The 20034-nt window shown below is 39.7% G+C and overlaps 1 protein-coding gene across 2 annotated transcripts in view; it reads left to right on the top strand.

The window, feature by feature from the left end:
- The window catches only part of stard3 (StAR related lipid transfer domain containing 3), a 38862-nt gene extending 20627 nt beyond the window's left edge, over window positions 1–18235 (top strand). For both annotated transcript variants that reach the window (XM_061905409.1, XM_061905410.1), the window contains 12 exons: window positions 1579–1656; window positions 4818–4871; window positions 5147–5264; window positions 5334–5435; window positions 5503–5558; window positions 5629–5721; window positions 8335–8397; window positions 10869–10964; window positions 11032–11111; window positions 13857–13961; window positions 14031–14124; window positions 17040–18235. In XM_061905409.1, the coding sequence (XP_061761393.1) occupies window positions 1579–1656; window positions 4818–4871; window positions 5147–5264; window positions 5334–5435; window positions 5503–5558; window positions 5629–5721; window positions 8335–8397; window positions 10869–10964; window positions 11032–11111; window positions 13857–13961; window positions 14031–14124; window positions 17040–17162 (1062 nt within the window). In that variant the 3' untranslated portion in view covers window positions 17163–18235. The remainder of the gene's footprint in view (window positions 1–1578; window positions 1657–4817; window positions 4872–5146; window positions 5265–5333; window positions 5436–5502; window positions 5559–5628; window positions 5722–8334; window positions 8398–10868; window positions 10965–11031; window positions 11112–13856; window positions 13962–14030; window positions 14125–17039) is intronic.
- Window positions 18236–20034: the final 1799 nt, after the last annotated feature.

Here is a 20034-nt window from a genome sequence, read left to right as displayed (position 1 = left end):
AGATAGATAGATAGATAGTACTTTATTGATTCCTTCAGGAGAGTTCCTCAGGAAAATTAAAATTCCAGCAGCAGTGTACAGAGTTGAGATCAATATAAAGAAAAATAATAAAAACAATGGGAATAACAATATAACAGTAAAATAAGAATATAACAAGATAAAGTAGGCAGTAGTGACCATGTAATGAAAACGTATTGCACTGTTAATGTTTTGCATCCCCTGTCATCCTAATACCCCCCGTCCCCCTATTAGTCCTGCACTTGGGGTGAAGCAGTCTAGCACTGAACAGGCTCCTCTGGCTACTGATAACGCTATGCAGAGGGTGACTGGCATCTTTATTCTGCCCTCACTTAATGTTGCAATTTAGTTTGCCAAATATGTAAATAGTCCTTTGAATTACATTTGAAAAAATAACTGTGTTATGTTGATATTCTTCACAATTAAGTCACTGCAAAACAGAGCACACAAATCAAAGTACATTGTATACAGTTAGGTCCATAAATATTTGGACATTGACACAATTTTCAGTATTCCAGCTCTACAACACCACAATGGATTTGAAATGAAATCAACATCTGCTTTAAGTGCACACTATAGCTCAAAGTCTGCATTTAAAGCACATGTTGATTGTTTCATTTCAAATCCATTGTGTTGTTGTGCATAGCTGGAATATTGAAAATTGTGTCGATGTCCAAATATTTATGGACCTAACTGAATACGCATGAAGTGCACATACATGTAGGAACTGTGTTAGATTAATAATATGTTTTGAAAAAAAACTGAAAAAAGTGCTACGATTATGCAGGATGAAGGATGAGCTTTATTGCTGCTAGCTTAATGCTAACGCTACAATGAAGTAGCTCATAGACAAGCTAACTCAAATTAGCATGGCCAATCGCAGGGAACGTAAACTGTATATAAACAATCCTTCACACTAACATTCATATCTATGGACAATTCACAGTCTCCAGTGAACCAAACATACTGTACACATTTTTGGAATGTGGCAGGAAACTGAAGTGTCTGGGGAAAACAGACCCGCACTGAGACAAGTGCACGCGCCACACAGCGATGTCCAAACGGAGGTTTGAAGACACACACAGCGCAAAGTTAGACGTTATTTTCGGTAGTCTTCACCCTAGTTTCCAAAACATGAGACCGCAAATCTGATGACGCAACTACAAAGTCGATCATGGAACTGCGGCCTAGGGTGTCCTGGGGCCAAGTGCACATTGTGTTCGTTATGGACAGTCTGTGACGAGCACAAATGTCCAATAACAAAACACCACAATTGTTTACATGCAGAAAAAACCCTTTTAGATATGGGTACTGGAGGTCCCCACACAGCTGAAGCGGTGTCTACTTTGTTTTCTATTTTATGACCGACTGAAAAGTAGGCACGTGACTGAACCCTAAATTATCCAGCATTCGTCTTGCTTTAATAATCAAACATCCATGATGTCATCCTTTGCCCTCTGCATTTGCCGTCATGTCTGAGTATTGCTATGATATGCTAATATGTTTGACTTTAGTTCTGTTTTGAGTACACAAAAGTGAATTTCTTCTTTCTGTTTGCAGCTGCTGGCTCTGTTTCGCTTTCTTTGCCTACAAGTGGGCTATGCCGCCTTTCGCCTGAAGCACTGGTGGGTCATCGCGGTGAGTTAATGAAGACGTCACACACATTGTAATACATTGGAACCTCGATTTACGAACTTATTTGATTCTTGATCAGGGTTTTTAAATGGAACATTTTGTAAAGTGGAGCAAATTTCTCCACAAGAAATATTGGAACCCACCCTGTTGCAACGAAGAGTCCTCCCAGATTATTTTGTTCTAAGGCTAAAAAACGTGAGCTGACTACTGTATTTGTCGGACTGTAAACCGCTAACTTTTCCTACGCCTTGAACACTGCAGCTTATAAACTGGTGGAGATAATTCAGGAATTTTTTTTCCGCTAATGGCCATAATGTTTTGTATCAACAAATTTTCTTAAAACACAGAAAAAGACACTGCAAAGTTGTGATTTTGTTTGTGCAATGGCCCCATCTTTTGGACGTGTTTGCTCCCTGCAGATGCTGGGGGTTGAAAATGTAGTTCCTGTTTCGTTTCTTGAAGCGGCAGTATATCCTGTATTGTCTACTATTAGTCTTTGGCGTTTCGTTTCGAAAATATTCTTCATTCATCACTCCAAGCAAGGTTTACAAGTTCTGTAATTCAACTAAAACAATTCACACATGATAAAGCGCCCCATGTGTGATGTTTAGGGAAGTGTTTTCAAGCATATTTGTACATTTTATTGTAGTATAATCAAGCGAGCGTCGTTGCAGCACGGTGGAACAAGGGTTAGTGCAGGTGTAGGGAACCTATGGCTCTAAAGCCAGATGTGGCTCTTTGGATGACTTCATCTGGCTCTCAGATAAATCTTAGCTGACATTGCTTAACACGATAAGTAATGAATAATTCCGCTGGTAATCACAGTGTTAAAAATAACATTGAAAATATAAAACATTCTCATGCATTTTAATCCAACCATCCATTTTCTATCGCACCTGTTCAAAAAGTCGCAGCAATGGTAAGAAGTATTATATTTATTATTGGTTAACTTTAGAATAACAATGTTATTAAATATAATAAGAGACTTATTATACTCTAAAAATGTTGGTCTTACTTAAAAATGCACGCATTTAGTTGTATTCATCCATCCATCCATCCATCCATCTATCCATTCATTCATTTTCTACCGCTTATTCCCTTTGGGGTCATGGGGGGCGCTGGTGCCTATCTCAGCTACAAAAGGGCGGAAGGTGGAGTACACCCTGGACAAGTTGCCACCTATATGGCTCTCACGGAAATACATTTTGAAATATCTGGCTTTCATGGCTCTTTCAGCCAAAAAGGTTCCCGACCCCTGGGTTAGTGCATGTGACTCACAATAGGAATCCTGGGCTCGGGATCTTTCTGTGTGGAGTTTGCATGTTTTCCCCGTGATTGCGTGGGTTCTCTCCTGCTCAAAGCAAGGAAAATATTCCCTTAACAGAAACCGTTTTAACATGTATAATGGCTTCCAGCCTTGACAAAGGTTTATATTTTGGTGAAGGTTTGTACACGTTTAAGACAATATGAAGTGATATACAGTACTTTATATCAAACACATGACAAAGGGGTGATAGATCAACTATCTCTTTAGCCAAAACAACAAGCTGCTGTCCTCTCTATGCGCTGCTCTGCCAACATGCGTACACACACAGAAGTCCCTTTTTGTGCCCTCACAAATGATCGCAAATCACAAAAATCCTTAACTTTAAAGACCTACTGAAATGAGATGTTCTTATTTAAACGGGGATAGCAGGTCCATTCTATGTGTCATACTTGATCATTTCGCGATATAACCATATTTTTGCTGAAATTATTTAGTAGAGAACATCTACGATAAAGTTCGCAACTTTTGGTCGCTCAGAGAAAAGCCCTGCCTTTACCGGAAGTCGCAGATGATGACGTCACCCGTTGATGGCTCCTCACATCCTCACATTGTTTTTAATGCGAGCTTCCAACAAAAAGTGCTATTCGGACCGAGAAAACGACAGTTTCCCCATTAATTTGAGCGAGGATGAAAGAAAAACAAACAAAATCAAGTTTAAAAAAAAAAAATACGTGATTGCATTGGAACAGATTCAGATGTTTTTAGACACATTTACTAGGATAATTCTGGGAAATCCCTAATGTTTCTATTGTGTTGCTAGTGTTTTAGTGAGTTTAATAGTACCTGATAGTCGGAAGGGTGTATCCACGGGTGTCTTGAGGCCAGTGTCTGATGGAAGTCGACCGCAGCTGTACGGATGGCACAAGCTCAGCTGATCTCCGGTAATTGGCGACTTTTTACCACAATTTTCTCACCGAAAACTGCTGGTTGACATTTGGTCGGGATCCATGTTCGCTTGACCGCTGTGATTCATAGTAAAGTTTCACCTGCGGGAATTTTAAACAAGGAATCACCGTGTGTTTGTGTGGCTAAAGGCTAAAGCTTTCCAACTCCATCTTTCTACTTTGACTTCTCCATTATTAATTGAACAAATTGCAAAAGATTCAGCAACACAGATGTCCAAAATACTGTGTAATTATGCGGTTAAAGCAGACGACTTTTAGCTGTGTGTCTGCGTAGCGCTAATACTTCCTAACAGTCCGTGACGTCACGCGTACAAGTCAGCATTCCGCGACGTTTTCAACAGGACATTTTGCGGGAAATTTAAAATTGCAATTTAGTAAACTGAAAAGGCTGTATTGGCATGTGTTGCAATGTTAATATTTCATCATTGATTAATAAACTATCAGACTGTGTGGTTGGTAGTAGTGGGTGTCAGTAGGCCTTTACAAACCATATTGCTACACTAATTAACATTTAAAACAGTACAATCCACTTAAATTCACATTGGCAAACAAGCAGCTGACAAGAGGAGAGAAAGGAGCTGACTGAGGGGGAAATAGGAGGGGGAACAAAAGAGGGGCTGTGTGTGTACTTTTGGAAGAGGCGCCGCTGAATGAGATGTAGTCTTCACCTACGCTGTGATATAACTCTGCTTTGGCATCTTTTTCCAGAAAAATTTGTTCTCATCACAATTTAAAACTTGCTGTAGTACAAAGCCTGCTTCATCAATCTTTTCAATACGAGCAACCACTAAATGAATGAATGGATGAAGCGTTGTTCATTGTTTGGCACAATCAAAAAGTTCGCAGACAGAGGGTTTCGTGAATCAAGGTTCCACTATAATGGTCACACACGCAAATTGAAAAAAAGTAAGTAAAAGGGAAATGTTCTACAGGTCACCACTCTCGTGACCAGTGTCTTCCTCGTTGTGAAGGTCATCGTTTCTAACGTGAGTACTTCTTCTTTTCTCAATGCATGTGTTGACAATGCAAGCAAACCAGTTTCAACCTTAAACCTTTTCACTTCTGCATTTGTGTCGGTAAAGAACTGTTTGACCAGACAACCGCCTGATTGGTGGGGTTTTATTGCAAAACATCAAACGCTCCTTGTGGCCATGTTAACTTCTGATGACCGATGTTTCTGATGTGCTCCAAACTTTTTTCTTATCTGCCACTTTTTATGGTGAGCAATGAGGAAGTTTGTAAAAAAGAAGTGTGCACACAGCTGCTGTCCCAGAATGCATTTGGCTATGTGCTGCCCATCACCTCCTTTGTGGTGGCTTGGCTGGAGACCTGGTTCCTGGACTTTAAGGTGCTCACCCAGGAGGCAGATGACGATAGAGGTGAGCAGGACGAACCAGCAAGCAAACGCACCCAAAAATAATATTTTTTTAAACCTAATTTGACCTTAGCCTACCTGGCGGCGGTGAACGCGGCCTGCGAGCGCGCCCCCATGATGTACCCTCGTGCACTCTCAGATGGACAGTTCTACTCGCCGCCCGAATCAGTTGCAGGTGATGTTTGCAACATGACCTCCTGCTACCCTCCATCTTGCTGACATTTTCTTACCCTGATCTACAGGCTCTGAGGAGGATCTTGATGAAGAGGGCCTCGGCCGGCGTGCCGTGACCGCTCAGGTACCAGCAGTAGCCAGAAGGAGGCGCCAAAGCATTGACGCCATCGCTGACATTTTTTCTGTTCCCGCAGGAGAAGGAGTATGTAGGACAAGGACGCGAGGCTCTCACCGTCGTCGAGCAGATCCTTGCCAAGGAGGACAACTGGAAGTTTGAAAAGAACAACGTGAGCGCTTCCTGTTTATATGCAGTAATTAAAATGACCAAATAAAGCTGATCAGAAAAATATGCAATTAGTTAAATAATTGTTTAAATTAATATTTGAAAATATTTTTTAAAAGTACATAGTCTTCAAATGATTTATATTATTAGTTAATAAAGGGGAACTGCACCTTTTTGGAATTGTTCCTATCATTTACAATCCCTATGTAAGACTAGATCACATTTTTTTCTTTTTTTAAATGCTTTTTGATTTGTAATATACCAAAAGTATGAGGTGGCTCTCAATGCAGTTTATGAGAATAATCCTATAAAGCCTTCTAAAAAACATCCAAAAACTGCTAATAATACGCCATTTACATCTCATGACCTGAATAATAACCTTGTATTGTCGATATTGTTATTATAAGTGCTAACACTGAGGAACTATTCTTAGCAGCGCTGTAATCTCAGAGAGATAACTATAGTGACATATTTAGCCGGTGAGCTGCTGCATCGCGTCTGAATTGGTGAAAGTTAATCCGAGATTATAAATCACGCCTGTCACCTGGATAATGGACTGATGTGACCAAAACTGAGAAGTTGTTCAACTTTGACATTCAACTTAGAGTCAGAGATAACAATAAAGACAAGAAAAGATTCAAGTTACATTTTTTTGTTTTTTGCCTGCGTTGGGGTTATGATTAATTCTCCCTCGAAACGAGAAGATTTAAACTTCTCGTCAATTGGCATCCCAGTGATAGCAGACATTGTACAGTACGTGGTTGTTAGTAATTAGTTTTTGTTGTTTAGCACTTAGCAGTACTGCTACTTTTTGTATCTGTTAAGCACGCAGCTTCTAAAACTTGTAGTTCATCCTCTGTATATTCAGGATCAACAATATAATTCTCTGGATCATCATAATTTGTCCCAAAGTAATCATTGTCTCCCATGAAGTCTTTGCCATGATTTGAAGTTGGTGTTGTTGGAGTAGCGAACGTTTTGATGAGTATGTGAATTGAATACGCAGTCGTATCCTTAAAACGATCAAAATATGTCAGTCTTACATGTTATGATTATGCCTGTTATTACATTACATATCAGGGTTTACGCTTAGCTTTTTCACTAGGGGCTGATAAAATTTAGCAACTCAGAAATTTTTTTTAGGTGCAATATGTCGTAAATGACACAATTTTACTAATAACATTCAAGCAATATACACAGTAACACACGTTTACTCATACATACAAACATATTGCTATCATAAGGCTTAATGCAACCCTCAACTGAATATCGCAGTCCCACAGCTTTTTATAGTTAATAGTGTGACACTATGTCATTCAGTGTACTGAGCGACACATGATATCAGTCACATAACATATCTGACATCATATCACATGCAACTAATTACATTACTGATTATAATGCTTCTTATACACATGCCACAATGACTAGTGATGTTGATAGGTTTTCAATGTAGTGAGTCCCCAGGACCAACAATTGGTTATTTGTATAAAGTCCTTTTGAAAATTTAGTGGAACCCCAGAAAAATAGATTGTTTGCAAACTTTATGCACATGCCTCGAGGCCGCTAACTTTCCGAAGTATTTTAAGCAATACATCATATTATATACGGCTTTTAACATGGAATGACATAACTAAACCTGTACGTAACATGTGCACGCGCATTAAATTTATGTGTTGCTCACTGACAATCTGGATAGCTAACGTTCACTATCAAAGAATACATATTGTCATAATAACAACATGACCGCAAATTCTTCATTCTTTCTCGTGGACCGCTTTTGTACGTATGCTCACGCTCCCTGTGTGTGCGAGTGTACAAGACAGTGGTGAGTGACAAGCATGAATGCCAAACAAATTTGTCAGACCAATGAGCAATTTTATTCCATGTAATTAGTAATTGTAAGGAATGTAGACACACAAAAATAATTCTGTTAAACCACTAACGGTAACAAACTAGCCTGTGGCGTTCTTGTTTTTTTTTTTTTTTAAATATAACAGAGCAAGTTGCAAACAACCAAGCCCCTTTTAAAATTATTAATTTATTTGAAGTTCTTTTATTCTTATTTTTCTTTTTATAATTACCAGATGTGTTTTTGTTGAAAATATATCTGAAATTAAACAAAACTGTCACAAAGGTATGACGTACACAATTTTAATAAATCTATGTATACATATGCATATATGTATACATAGATTTATTTATATACATATATATATTTTTTATTAATATGTATAGGGACAAGCGGTAGAAAATGGATGGATGGATGGATGTATATAGAATGTACAGTAAACCCTTAAAACAAACATAACTGCAAAATAAATCTGTTTTTACTTCTTGAATTGATTAACACAAAAGGGTAAGCATATATCTCATTTGTTTTTTACTCGTTTTTTATTGATTCAATTGTATTTATTTTTACTGTGGTTTAATCTAGATATTGTTTTCATCCACATTTTAATGTTTAAATTTTATTGTAAGTGTGTTTTAGCGGTATTTTGTAGTCATTCTGTGCTTGGTTGTTGAAAGTGCTCTAAACATAAATTTTTGTTGTATCTTGTGAAATTTTGTAAGAACATCAACTATTCTGGTTTCATCAGCCCCCTTTCACTTTTAGGATATGGGCGACTCGGTCTACACCCTGGAGATTCCTTTCCACGGGAAGACATTCATCCTTAAGGTAAGCGAGTAGCTGTTGCTGCGGTGATGTCACGCTTACCCGCGACCCACTTTATCCTTTGTTTATACCGCTTAGCGCTGGTGATGCTAGTTTAGCTGTGCTATTTTAAAAGGTATGACCCATTATGGTTATTGCTTGACATTACTATTCTGTTTTTCAACAGGGTTAGCGGGGTCAAGTGTTGTCTTGGTACAGTCATTGCATTGTGTGTCAGTGTGTTTTCTTGTATCGGACCTTCACGCCAATGTGTTCTATGAAAATGATTTTGCTGCAACAGCGAACATATTTTAAGCCTGGCTATAATTAATTTTGTAGAACTTCACAAAGCAGCCAACAGAGGGCGTTGTAGTGGGTCATGTTAGTTAAAATGGGTTAAGTGCAAACAAACAAACAGTTGTCGTGTGTGGACAGTGGCCGCTTTGTTTATTGGTAGAGTGTTAACGGGGTTTTCCTCTTCCCCACTGATAAACAACCACAAAAATGGGACATTTGGAGCGAAACGTACAGCCTCTGTGTTGGTCCTGACTGGACATCATGTGAGAAAAGCTCTGATTTATCCTTAACTGGCTGACGGACTCAATGTTATTTACTGTATGTTTGCATCAAAGGGGAAACATTTTAGGAAACTTTCAATAAAACGTCATTAAATTGTGTCCAATGTTTGTGTGTGAGGATGGTGCATTCAAGAACACATGGAAATTATCCATTTGGTGGTTATAATCCAGTGGTCTCTTTACAAGCAAAACCAAAATTGGCTTACCATCGTCGTTAGCCATGTTCTTTGTTCATATTTGGCTTGAAGCTTGTTGTGGGAATTCTTGGCTTCCCAGTGTTCCTGAAAGTAGCACAAGTTTAAACTCAGGGGCTCTATTCTACTGCTCCCTTATTGATATTACTAGTAAATCAATTAGTTCTGATTTGGCTAATCATTTTATGGGTCATTTTATTGAATAAAAACATATTGTCATACACTTTCACACACTTTGTCATTATTACAGTGCATCCGGAAAGTATTCCAGCACTTCACTTTTTTACATTTTTGTTTTGTCTTATGTTACAGCCTTATTCATAGATGGAATACATTCATTGTTGTCCTCAAAATTCTACACACAATACTCCATAATGACAATGTAAATGGATTATACTTGTATAGCGCTTTTCTACTTTCAAGGTACTCAAAGCGCTTTGACACCATTTCCACATTTACCCATTCACACACACATTCACAGACTGATGGGTAATCACAACCCATCAGAAGCAAGAGTCGAATTGTTTTGCTCAAGGACGCAATGGACGTGACGAGGATGGTAGAAGCTGGGGATTTGACCAGGAACACTGAAGTTGCTGGCCCGGCCACTCTACTAATTGAGCCACGTCATCCCCAAGTGTGTAAAGATTTGTGTATATATTAAAAACAAATAATATCACATCCACTTAAGTATTCACAGCCTTTGCTGAATACTTTGTTGAGTCACCTTTGGCAGGAATTATTGCCCCAAGTCTTTTTGAATACGGTGCCACGAGCTTGGCACAACTATCCTTGGGAAGTTTTGCCCATACCTCTTAGCACATCTCAAGCTCCATTAGGTTGGATGGGAAGCGTTGGTTTTCATCCAGGATGTCTCCATACATTGCTGCATTCATCTTTCTCTCTATTACGACTAGTCTCCCAGATGCTGCGGCTGAAAACAATCCCCACCATGCTTCACTGTAGGGATGGTACTGGCCTGGTGATGAGCAATGCCTGGTTTCCTCCAAACATAGCGCCTAGCTTTCATGTTAAAAGTTAAATATTTGTCTCATCAGACCAAATAATTTGTTTCACATGGTCTGAGAGTCTTTTAGGTGCATTTTGGCAAACATTTTACTGAGAAATGGCTTCCGTCTGGCCACTCTACCATACAGGTCTGGTTGCTATCGCTCTGACAGAATGACCATCGGGTTCTTGGTCAACTCGCTGACTAGACCAAGAGTAATGCAGCAATGTACAGAAACATCCTGGACAAATACCTTCCCATACAATCAGATGGAGTTTGAGAAGTGCTGCAAAACTGCCCAAAGATAGGTGTGCCAAGTTTGTGGCAGGGTATTCAAAAATATGTGAGGCTTTAATTGCTGCTCAAGGTGCATCAACAAAGTATTGAGCAAAGGCTGTCAATTGTTATGTACATGTCATTTTTTTTTTTTCAATTAATTTGTAAATTATAAACTCACTATTCTCATTGTCATTATTTTATGTAGAATTTTGAAAACAAAGAACAATGAATGTATTACATTTTGGAAAAAAGATGTAACATAATGAAATGTGGAAAAAGTGAAGCGCTGTGAATACTTTCCGGATGCACTGTGGATCATTACCTTTTTGTGCTGACTATTATTGTAATAGTGTGGAACTAAGGGTTCTTCACTGGTGTGCTGGTGACTGTTGGCCTGATACAACATCTATGTTGAGTTATTTTTACTTCCCTCAGGCGTTCATGCAGTGTCCTGCTGAGCTGGTGTACCAGGAAGTCATCCTGCAGCCTGAGAAGATGGTCATATGGAACAGAACCGTGTCAGTCTGCCAGGTCAGCTTCAGAACTGTACAGCCATTAAAAATGAAAGAAGTCTGATTGTTTCTTTCTTCTTTTTTAGATCTTGCAGCGAGTCGACGACAACACACTGGTCACATACGACGTCTCAGCTGGAGCGGCCGGAGGAGTCGTATCTGCCCGGTATGTTGCATTAGTGGCCACCAACTTCAGTGGATCCCTGCATGTTCAATAGCAATGTAATTATTTTAAATAAGAGGCAGTTCATATTAGGGCTGGGAAATAAAATTATACATCGCGATAATCGATATCAATAAAAAAATGCGATAATTTTTTTTCTTCATCGAAAGTTGCAAAGCAAGGTTGGTTGCATGAAAAAAGGCACTTGCTCTCTGGTAACTGAGCAATGCAGGAAGTGATCACCGATCATTGGGAGTGACATGGTAACAGCCAATCAGGTAACAGTATCAACTATCACGTTTGGTTGCGCCGTCTTGTTGTCTCGCGGTTGATTCTTTGCCTGAAGTGAGAAGAGAAAATAAAAATTAGTGCTGCAGAGAGTTAATAAATTGTGGCTAGAACAGGAAAAGTCACCTCAACAAAATGGCAGTTTTTTTGGATTTTTTCAAACGGACCATACTCAGACCAATGTGGTCTGTAAAATAGATAATGCAAGGCGCTCGTCCCCACCAAGACTGGTTATACCACACCACCCTAGCCCCACTCACCCTTTAGAGCAGTGGTTCTCAAATGGGGGTATGCGTACCCCTGGGGGTACTTAAAGGTATGCCAAGGGGTACGTGACATTTTTAATAAATATTGTAAAAATAGCAATAATTCAAAAATCCTTTTTAAATATATTTATTGAATACTACTTCAACAATATATGAATGTAAGTTCATAAACTGAGAAAAGAAATGCAACAATGCAATATTCAGTGTTGACAGCTAGATTTTTTTTGTGGACATGTTCCATAAATATTGATGTTAAAGATTTTTTTTTTTTTGTGAAGAAATGTTTGGAATTAAGTTAATGAATCCAGATGGATCTCTATTGCAATCCCCAAAGAGGGCACTTTAAGTTGATGATTACTTCTATGTGTAGAAATCTTCATTTATAATTGGATCCCTTGTTTATTTTTCAACAAGTTGTTAGTTATTTTTATATCTTTTTTCCAAATAGTTCAAGAAAGACCACTACAAATGAGCAATATTTTGCACTGTTATACAATTTAAGAAATCAGAAACTGATGACGTAGTGCTGTATTTTACTTCTTTATCTCTTTATTTCAACCAAAAATAATAAATCTTGGTAAACCCGTTAAACAACTGATAATGTTTTTTACCCCATATATACAATATAAGTTGGCAGTGAAATCCAAAAAAGAAGCTACAAAAGCAGAGACCAAAAGGAAAATGCAGGCTGCTCAGAAATTTGCAAGTAAAGCTCATGTTAGGGCTCTCCGAACCAGTCAATGTGTGAAGTGAACTGAAGTAATGTGGTAATACTGTAAATAAACTGTAGATAATAACACTAACAATGTGACACCTGTGGATGTGAAATGAACACAAGATGTATTTTAAATATTAGTGACTAAATACTGTTGGGACTGAACCATATACAGTGATTCATTAGGATTATTGGGGTATGTATGTTCTATTAATGATATTTTCCTGTCTTTAAACACTTAAAATATTTCTTCAAATGGTGCTCTCTTTGTTAGTTTTAGCATGTTAAATTGGTGAAAAACCAGGAGCTGGACCTGGGTGGGGGCCTTCGTCCCTCAGACCCCCGGAAATGTTTTCAGTCTTTTTCATTGTGGTCAAATCACATGCTTGTAAAAAATCAATTATCTATGCCGACCGATTTAAAACACTTATATGGTGATCCAGTTTTAAGCCATATCGCCCAGCCCTAGTACGTATCAATAATATACACAAATACGTAAATATGTCAGATTCTAGCCGAGCGCTGATTTCCATCCACTCGTCAGCCTAAGTAAGTCATAATATATAATAAATACCCTCATGTACAGCGTGAGGTCAGTGCACAAACTCCGACTTTGATCAAATCTGGCCTGTAAACTTGCAGCGAGGTGAACTCATGTATGATCATGATAACATATGATCATGATAATATATGATCGTATGTAGTTATAACAGGCGAGCAGAGTGGATGATTTAGATGGATGGGCATTAGAGAAACAGCTAATTTAGACGACCCGGCAGCCTGCAGGGCAGCATAGCGCCCCCAGCTGCTTTAGATGGAGATTGAGGTGGCGCCACAACAATACCATGAATTGATTTACGTGGACCCCGACTTAAACAAGTTGAAAAACTTATTTGGGTGTTACCATTTAGTGGTCAATTGTACGGAATATGTACTGTACTGTGCAATCTACTAATAAAAATCAATCAATCAATCAAAACAGACAAAAATGCGGCTGTGGTGCTAGCCTGACGTCGAAAGAGTAGAATCCATCCATTCAATCAGTCCTAACTCATTCATTAGTGCGGATTGTACATTTTATACTTTAAAAGATTTGTATTAGGTGTGAGGCATGTTTAATGTGGATTATGCTTGTTTCTATTTAGCTAGTGAGCTTCCTTTGCTGCCAGTAAACAATGGCAAATGAAGAAATACTGCATGGTTATTGGATTTGTATCTAACCTAATCAAACCATTAGAAGGCTCACATTTATTGCAAATACATTTGGAGAAGAACATCAAGATAGCAGGACGGTTTTGAGGCGTAGCAAAAACATGATCCGGGATTTATTTATTTTCTAAGACCTCAATTACTGGCGGCTATTTGCTATCCATGGGTGGTCTCGGACCTTAACCCCTGCCAATGGCATGGATCCACTGTGTAGCTTCTTTTGTGTCCCACACCAGGAGGAAGCCTCATTCCTCTTTGTCTTCTTTCCAGAGACTTTATAAACGTCAGAAGAGTAGAACGTAAACGCGACTGCTACCTGTCTGCGGGCATGGCGACCAACCACGATGCCAAGCCTGCCTGCGGTCGCTACGTCAGGTCAGAAATAATCTCTTTTTTTTTTTAAGCAGCGACACCGCTTTTATTTTTATATTGTTTCACGTCAAGAGGGGAGAACGGCCCTGGCGGATTTGTGGTCCTAAAGTCCAGCAGCAACCCGTCCGTGTGCACTTTCATCTGGATCCTCAACACTGACTTGAAGGTGAGACTGCCAGTGTTTCCCACAGGACTGCGAGCTATTCGTGGCAAACCAGGGGATCGATCATGCCTAATTTGCATGTGCATAACATTTTTATGTAAGCTGTGGGGGAGGGGGGAATTAAAAGCTAATCAAATATATTTAGACATGTAAATTAGCTCACATATGTAACTACTTTTTGTATTGTCACAAGCAAGATGGAGTCCTTTCGGAGTGCTTTTAGATAGGGGACACAGCAGCGCAAATTCTTGCTTTAAAGGCCTACTGAAATTAGATTTTCTTATTTTAACGGGGATAGCAGGTCCATTCTATGTGTCATACTTGATCATTTCGTGATATTGCCATATTTTTGCTGAAAGGATTTAGTAGAAAACATCGACGATAAAGTTCGCAACTTTTGGTCCTAAGAGATATGCCCTGCCTCTCCTGGAAGTCGCAGACGATGACATCACCCGTGTGATGGCTCCTCACACATTCACTTTGTTTTTAATGGGAGCCTCCAACAAAAAGTGCTATTTGGATCGAGAAAACGACAATTTCCCCATTAATTTGAGCGAGGATGAAAGATTTGTGTTTGAGGATAATGATAGCGACGGACTAGAAAAAAACAAAAACACGATTGCATTGGGACAGATTCCGATGTTTTTAGACACATTTACTAGGTTAAATCTGGGAAATCCCTTATCTTTCTATTGTGTTGCTAGTGTTTTAGTGAGTTAAATAGTACCTGATAGACGGAAGGGTGTCTCCACGGGTGTCTTGACGCGCAGTGTCTCAGGGGAGTCGAGGGCAGCTTTATGAACGGCACAACTTCAGCTTTTCTCCGGTAAGAACTGACTTTTTAACCACAATTTTCTCACCGAAACCTGCTGGTTGACATGTAGTCGGGATCCATGTTCGCTTGACCGCTCTGATTCATAGTAATGTTTCACCTGCGGGAATTTTAAACAAGGAATCACCGTGTGTTTGTGTGGCTAAAGGCTAAAGCTTCCCAACTCCATCTTTCTACTGTGACTTCTCCAATGTTAATTGAACAAATTGCAAAAGATTCAGCAACACAGATGTCCAAAATACTGTATAATTATGCCTTTAAAGCAGATGACTTTTAACTGTGTGTGCGTGCAGCGCTCATACTTCCTAAAAACCCGTGACGTCTTGCGTACACGTCATCATTACATGACTTTTTGAAGACGAAACTCCCGGGAAATTTAAAATTGTAATTTAGTAAACTAAAAAGGCCGTATTGGCATGTGTTGCCATGTTAATATTTCATCATTGATATATAAAGTATCAGACTGGGTGGTGGGTAGTAGTGGGTTTCAGTAGGCCTTTAATGTCGGCGTCTACAAAGGCGTCCAATAAAATCAGTAGTAGTCGCTAGTTTTGTCGTTAGATGCTTTTTTTTTTTATAAAATAAACTGAGATAAGGTCTGAATAATGGCTAGATACAGCAACAAAATTGCCAGGTTTGCAAAATTGATCTGTCCTGCTATGTCTTATGGTCTGGCAGCATTAGAAAGCATAGTTACGGTGCAATCTACAGAGTTGTAATGACAAGCTACAGTCTCAGACAGTCCCATTATAATGTGTTTATGAGGAGGGCGAGCAAATAGCGTTACATCTAAAATGGGGGGCTGCGCTTTGGAACAATTTTCTTGACGTAGAGGAACAACTAATAGCCAGTTTCTTGGCAGAGCTCCTGGATTTGTTTTAGACATGTAGCAAAACCTACCGTATTTTTCAGACCATAGGGTGCACCGGATTATAGGGTGCAGTACCAATGAGCAAGTCTATTTAGGTCTATTTTTATACAAAAGGCCCAATAAAAGGGGTCATATTTTTTTCTACATTGAAAAGACAAATAACATATAAAGGTGGTTCTTTGGTCAAAATGTTGCAAAGATTGTTTTACTGACCATCTTCAAGCTTTCTGACTGTCTCTTCACAATCTGCCATTTTGTGGGCGGTGTCCTTTACATGCCTCTACTTCGACAGCATCTTCTCCCCGTTATCTTTGTTGTACCAGTAGTTTATAGCGCTTCCACAGCGAGTCTACTGACAGATATAAGTTAGAACAGTATACTAGTTAATATTAGAAATGGCAACAGCGGGGAATGAATGCCCCACAACAAGAGGATAGGAAAAAAATAAGGAGCTTATTGACTGTGACGTCTGCGCAGGCTACATTGTTGGACACGCACACATTTTTGGGACTTTTGCAGCTTTTAAATACACATCAGCTGGTACCAATATGTAAGAAAAGTTGGTTTTGCACATTATTCCTTATCAAAACGTCAGATAATGTCTCCTAATAGGTGCCATTTCGGAGTCCTTCTCCACACACCATATCTATAACCATATGTTGAAGCACCGTATGTCTGACTACGGTAGCCGTTATGCTTCAACAATCCCTCAAGCGGTGCAGCTTCGTAGCTTACCAAAGTAGTACTAAAACATTGTGACAGATGTTTGAGTGCCGTGTGTAATGTTCTATGTTCTCAAAGAAACATCAACGTTTTGATGTTGCTTGCTTCCGAGTACTTGCTAGTGTCATTTATTGAACAGGTGTCAGCCTGCAGTTCACATGTATCACATGAGGGACTGCCATCTACTGGTCACACTTATCATTACGCTGTTTACCAAATATAATACCTTTGAGTTCGTTCAGCACAACCAGAGATAATCTAAATATGAGAAACACGTGGCGATAATGCGTTGATTTTTGAGAAAATTAAAGGATTTTAAGTGTGCAATAGTCTGAAAAATGTGGTACTTGTTTTTTTAACAATCCTTTGAGTCTATACAAAGTGGATGGAGGGAGATTATTATTTTTCTCATGTTTGGCGTCTGTATGGACATAAATACTGTTAAACACCATAATCCACACTCGCAAACACCAAGCATTTCCTTCCTGTCAGGGTCGACTACCCCGCTACCTCATCCACCAGAGTCTTGCCGCCACCATGTTCGAGTTCATGTACCACCTGCGCCAACGCATCGCAGACCTGCGGCCCGCCATGCACTGCAACCCCCAGCGCTGACGCTTGGGATGACACAGTGCCCACCGCTGGACAGGAGGTGTCACTGCAACTCATCCATTGTTTTAAAAAAAAAAAAAAGGGGATGAAAAAGGTTGCCTTTTCTGAGGACACACCGAAAACACACATAGCGTCCCGCGGGGAGGGGCAATGACACGGTTGTCAGAAGCTTTGCTCCTCCTGGCTTGTTACAAAAAGACTTCTCCCTGCTGAGCCTTAACCTTTCTTGCACAGAAGCTCGATTTTTTTGTGTGTCACAATGTTGCTGTTTAGCGACAAGACAGCCGACACTTGCATGCTGAGGGTTTTCCACTTGGCCACAAGAGGGAGACACCACATATCTGTGCTTACCTTCCGGCCCCAAAAAAACGCAAAAAAAGAGTCTGCGTAAGTCATTTGTCGTCGGAGAAGTAGTGAAAATGATCTGATATTATTTGTTAGAGCCTGAGTCCATCAAGTTAAATATTTGAAAGGTTTTGATGATTGTAAAAATAAAAAAAAGGTGGAACATTAATGTGCCCAGCTACAATCGGTAGAAAATGGATGGATTAATGTGCCCATTAGTGGCCTCAGTACCGTGTCCACCAGGCACTAAAGCTGCATCCTGGTTGTTCTTTTGAGCTAATCAGAACATCAGGATGCTGGGGGCACGCTAAAGACATCAAGTGGCCTTGTAGCGAGCTCGTTATTCATTTCACTTAGTTTTCGTTTTTTTTTTTTATCATGCTATCTTTTATGTGGCAAATTATAGTTGCTCTCTGTGAGTGTTGATCATGTGATGCCTTGCTACAGGGAACACTCTGTTCCTCTGTCATCAGACATGTGAGTGTGAAAAAATGTCAAAAGAAAACAATGAGCCGTATCAAAAATATATTGGTGCCTTTATTGCCGAGACGTCCTTTTTTATTTTGATGATTATTGTGCTTTTCATTTTATTCCACACGCTCTTTTTTTAGTACAGTCACACACATCACACGGTTTACACGTCGTTTACAGCGTCATACAAATTCTAACTGACCAGCTGGTTGTTCGTTTTTATCTACTGTCTAATAAAAGGATTATTTCCTGGTTATAAAGTCCTGCTTTTTATTTCTGGGCCAGTTGTCAACAATTTTTATGACAGGGTTACTAATCCTTACCACACTATTGCTGGGCTAGGTTAAAAGTAAACAGTTCTTACAGTGAGGTCCACAAGTATTTGCACACCCTGCAATTTTGCAAGTTCTCCCACTTAGAAATTAGGGAGAGGTCTGAAATGTTCATCATAGATGTAGTCCACTGTTCGGGACATAATCTAAAAAGAAAAATCTGGAAATCACATTGTTTGATTTTTGTTTTAATGATTTATTTGTATGTTACTGGGGTTCATAAGTATTTGCTCACATGAGAACATCAGTGTTAATATTTAGTGCAGAATGCAATTACAGAGGTCAAAGGTTCCCTATAGTTTTTCACCAGGTTTTTTACACACACGGCAACAGGGATTTTGGCCCACTCCACACAAATCTTCTCTGGATCTGTCAGGCTTTGGGGCTGTCGCCGAGCAACATGAAGTTTCAGCTCCCTCCAAATATTTTCTATTGGATTTAAGTCTTAAACCTGGCTAGGCAAATCAAGAACCTTGACATGATTCGTATGGATCCACGTATGGATCCACTCCTTGGTTATCCTGGCTGTGTGCTTCATGTTGGAAGACCCAGCCACGAACCGTCGTCAATGCTCTGACTGAGGGAAGGAGGTTTTTGGCCAAAATCTCTCAATACATGGCCCCGTTCATCCTCTCCTTAATACAGTGCAGTCGTCCTGTCCCCTTTGCTGAAAAGAACCCTAAAAGCATGATGTTTCTACCCCCATGCTTCACCTTTGGGATGATGTTCTTGGGATAAATGATACTCATCCTTTTTCCTCCGAACCCAACAAGTGGAGTTTATACCAAAAAGTTCTATTTATGTCTCATTTGACCACATGACTTTCTCCCATGACTCCTCTGGATCATCCAGATGGCCATAGGCAAACTTCAGATGGGCCTGGACATGGGCTGACTTAAGCAGGGGAATCATCTGTGAGATGCATGATTTTAACCACTACGCCGAAAATAGTGGTCCCAGCTCTCTTCAAGTCATTCACCAGCTCCATCCGTGTAGTTCTGGGCTGATTCCTCACTTTTCTTATCAGTGATGCCTCACGAATAGAGATCTTACATGGAGCCCCAGTCTGAGGTAGATTAGCAGTTATGTTAGCCTCCTCCATTTTCTAATAATTGCTGCAACAGTTGATCTATTCTCACCAAGCTGCTTCCCAATTGTTCCATAGCCTTTTCTAGCTTTTTGAAGCTCTACAATTTTGTCTCTGGCCCTTTTGAAGGGATGGGAATTCCGTCGATTTTGGCGCCCGCCAGGGTCATTTATATAATATAATGCCAATGTGTGAAGGCACCAGATTGGCTAGCTCTACTGTCAACTGACGACATCAACCAATGACATTGCCCGTTACAGGCGTCTGCACCAATGACATTGCCCGTTATAGACGTCTGCACGAGTCGTTTGCCGACAATATCTAGTCCCTGATCCTGAGCGTTTCCGAACTCGTATTCTGTTTATATTGATTGTGTTTATCGGCGACTAATCTGGAAAAAAAACGCAGTAGCTCTCAATTAACACGTTTCTTTATTGACAAAACCGTTTCAGACATGGTTAAACTTATTCAAGATAGGAATGCTTCATTAGCGAAATATATCAATAAGGGCGTGAGAAACAAGTGGAACTGGGCATGGCTCGATATATCTATCAAACTGAAGGTGAAGATTAACAACAATATCGTAGAAGTAGACAAACTGATCAGCGATTTCATTGCAAAGTGCGATGAACCGGGACGT

The sequence above is a fragment of the Nerophis ophidion genome, linkage group LG07, assembly GCF_033978795.1.
Source record: "Nerophis ophidion isolate RoL-2023_Sa linkage group LG07, RoL_Noph_v1.0, whole genome shotgun sequence".
Lineage (NCBI taxonomy): Eukaryota > Metazoa > Chordata > Actinopteri > Syngnathiformes > Syngnathidae > Nerophis > Nerophis ophidion.
This window is presented reverse-complemented; position numbering and strand designations above follow the sequence as displayed.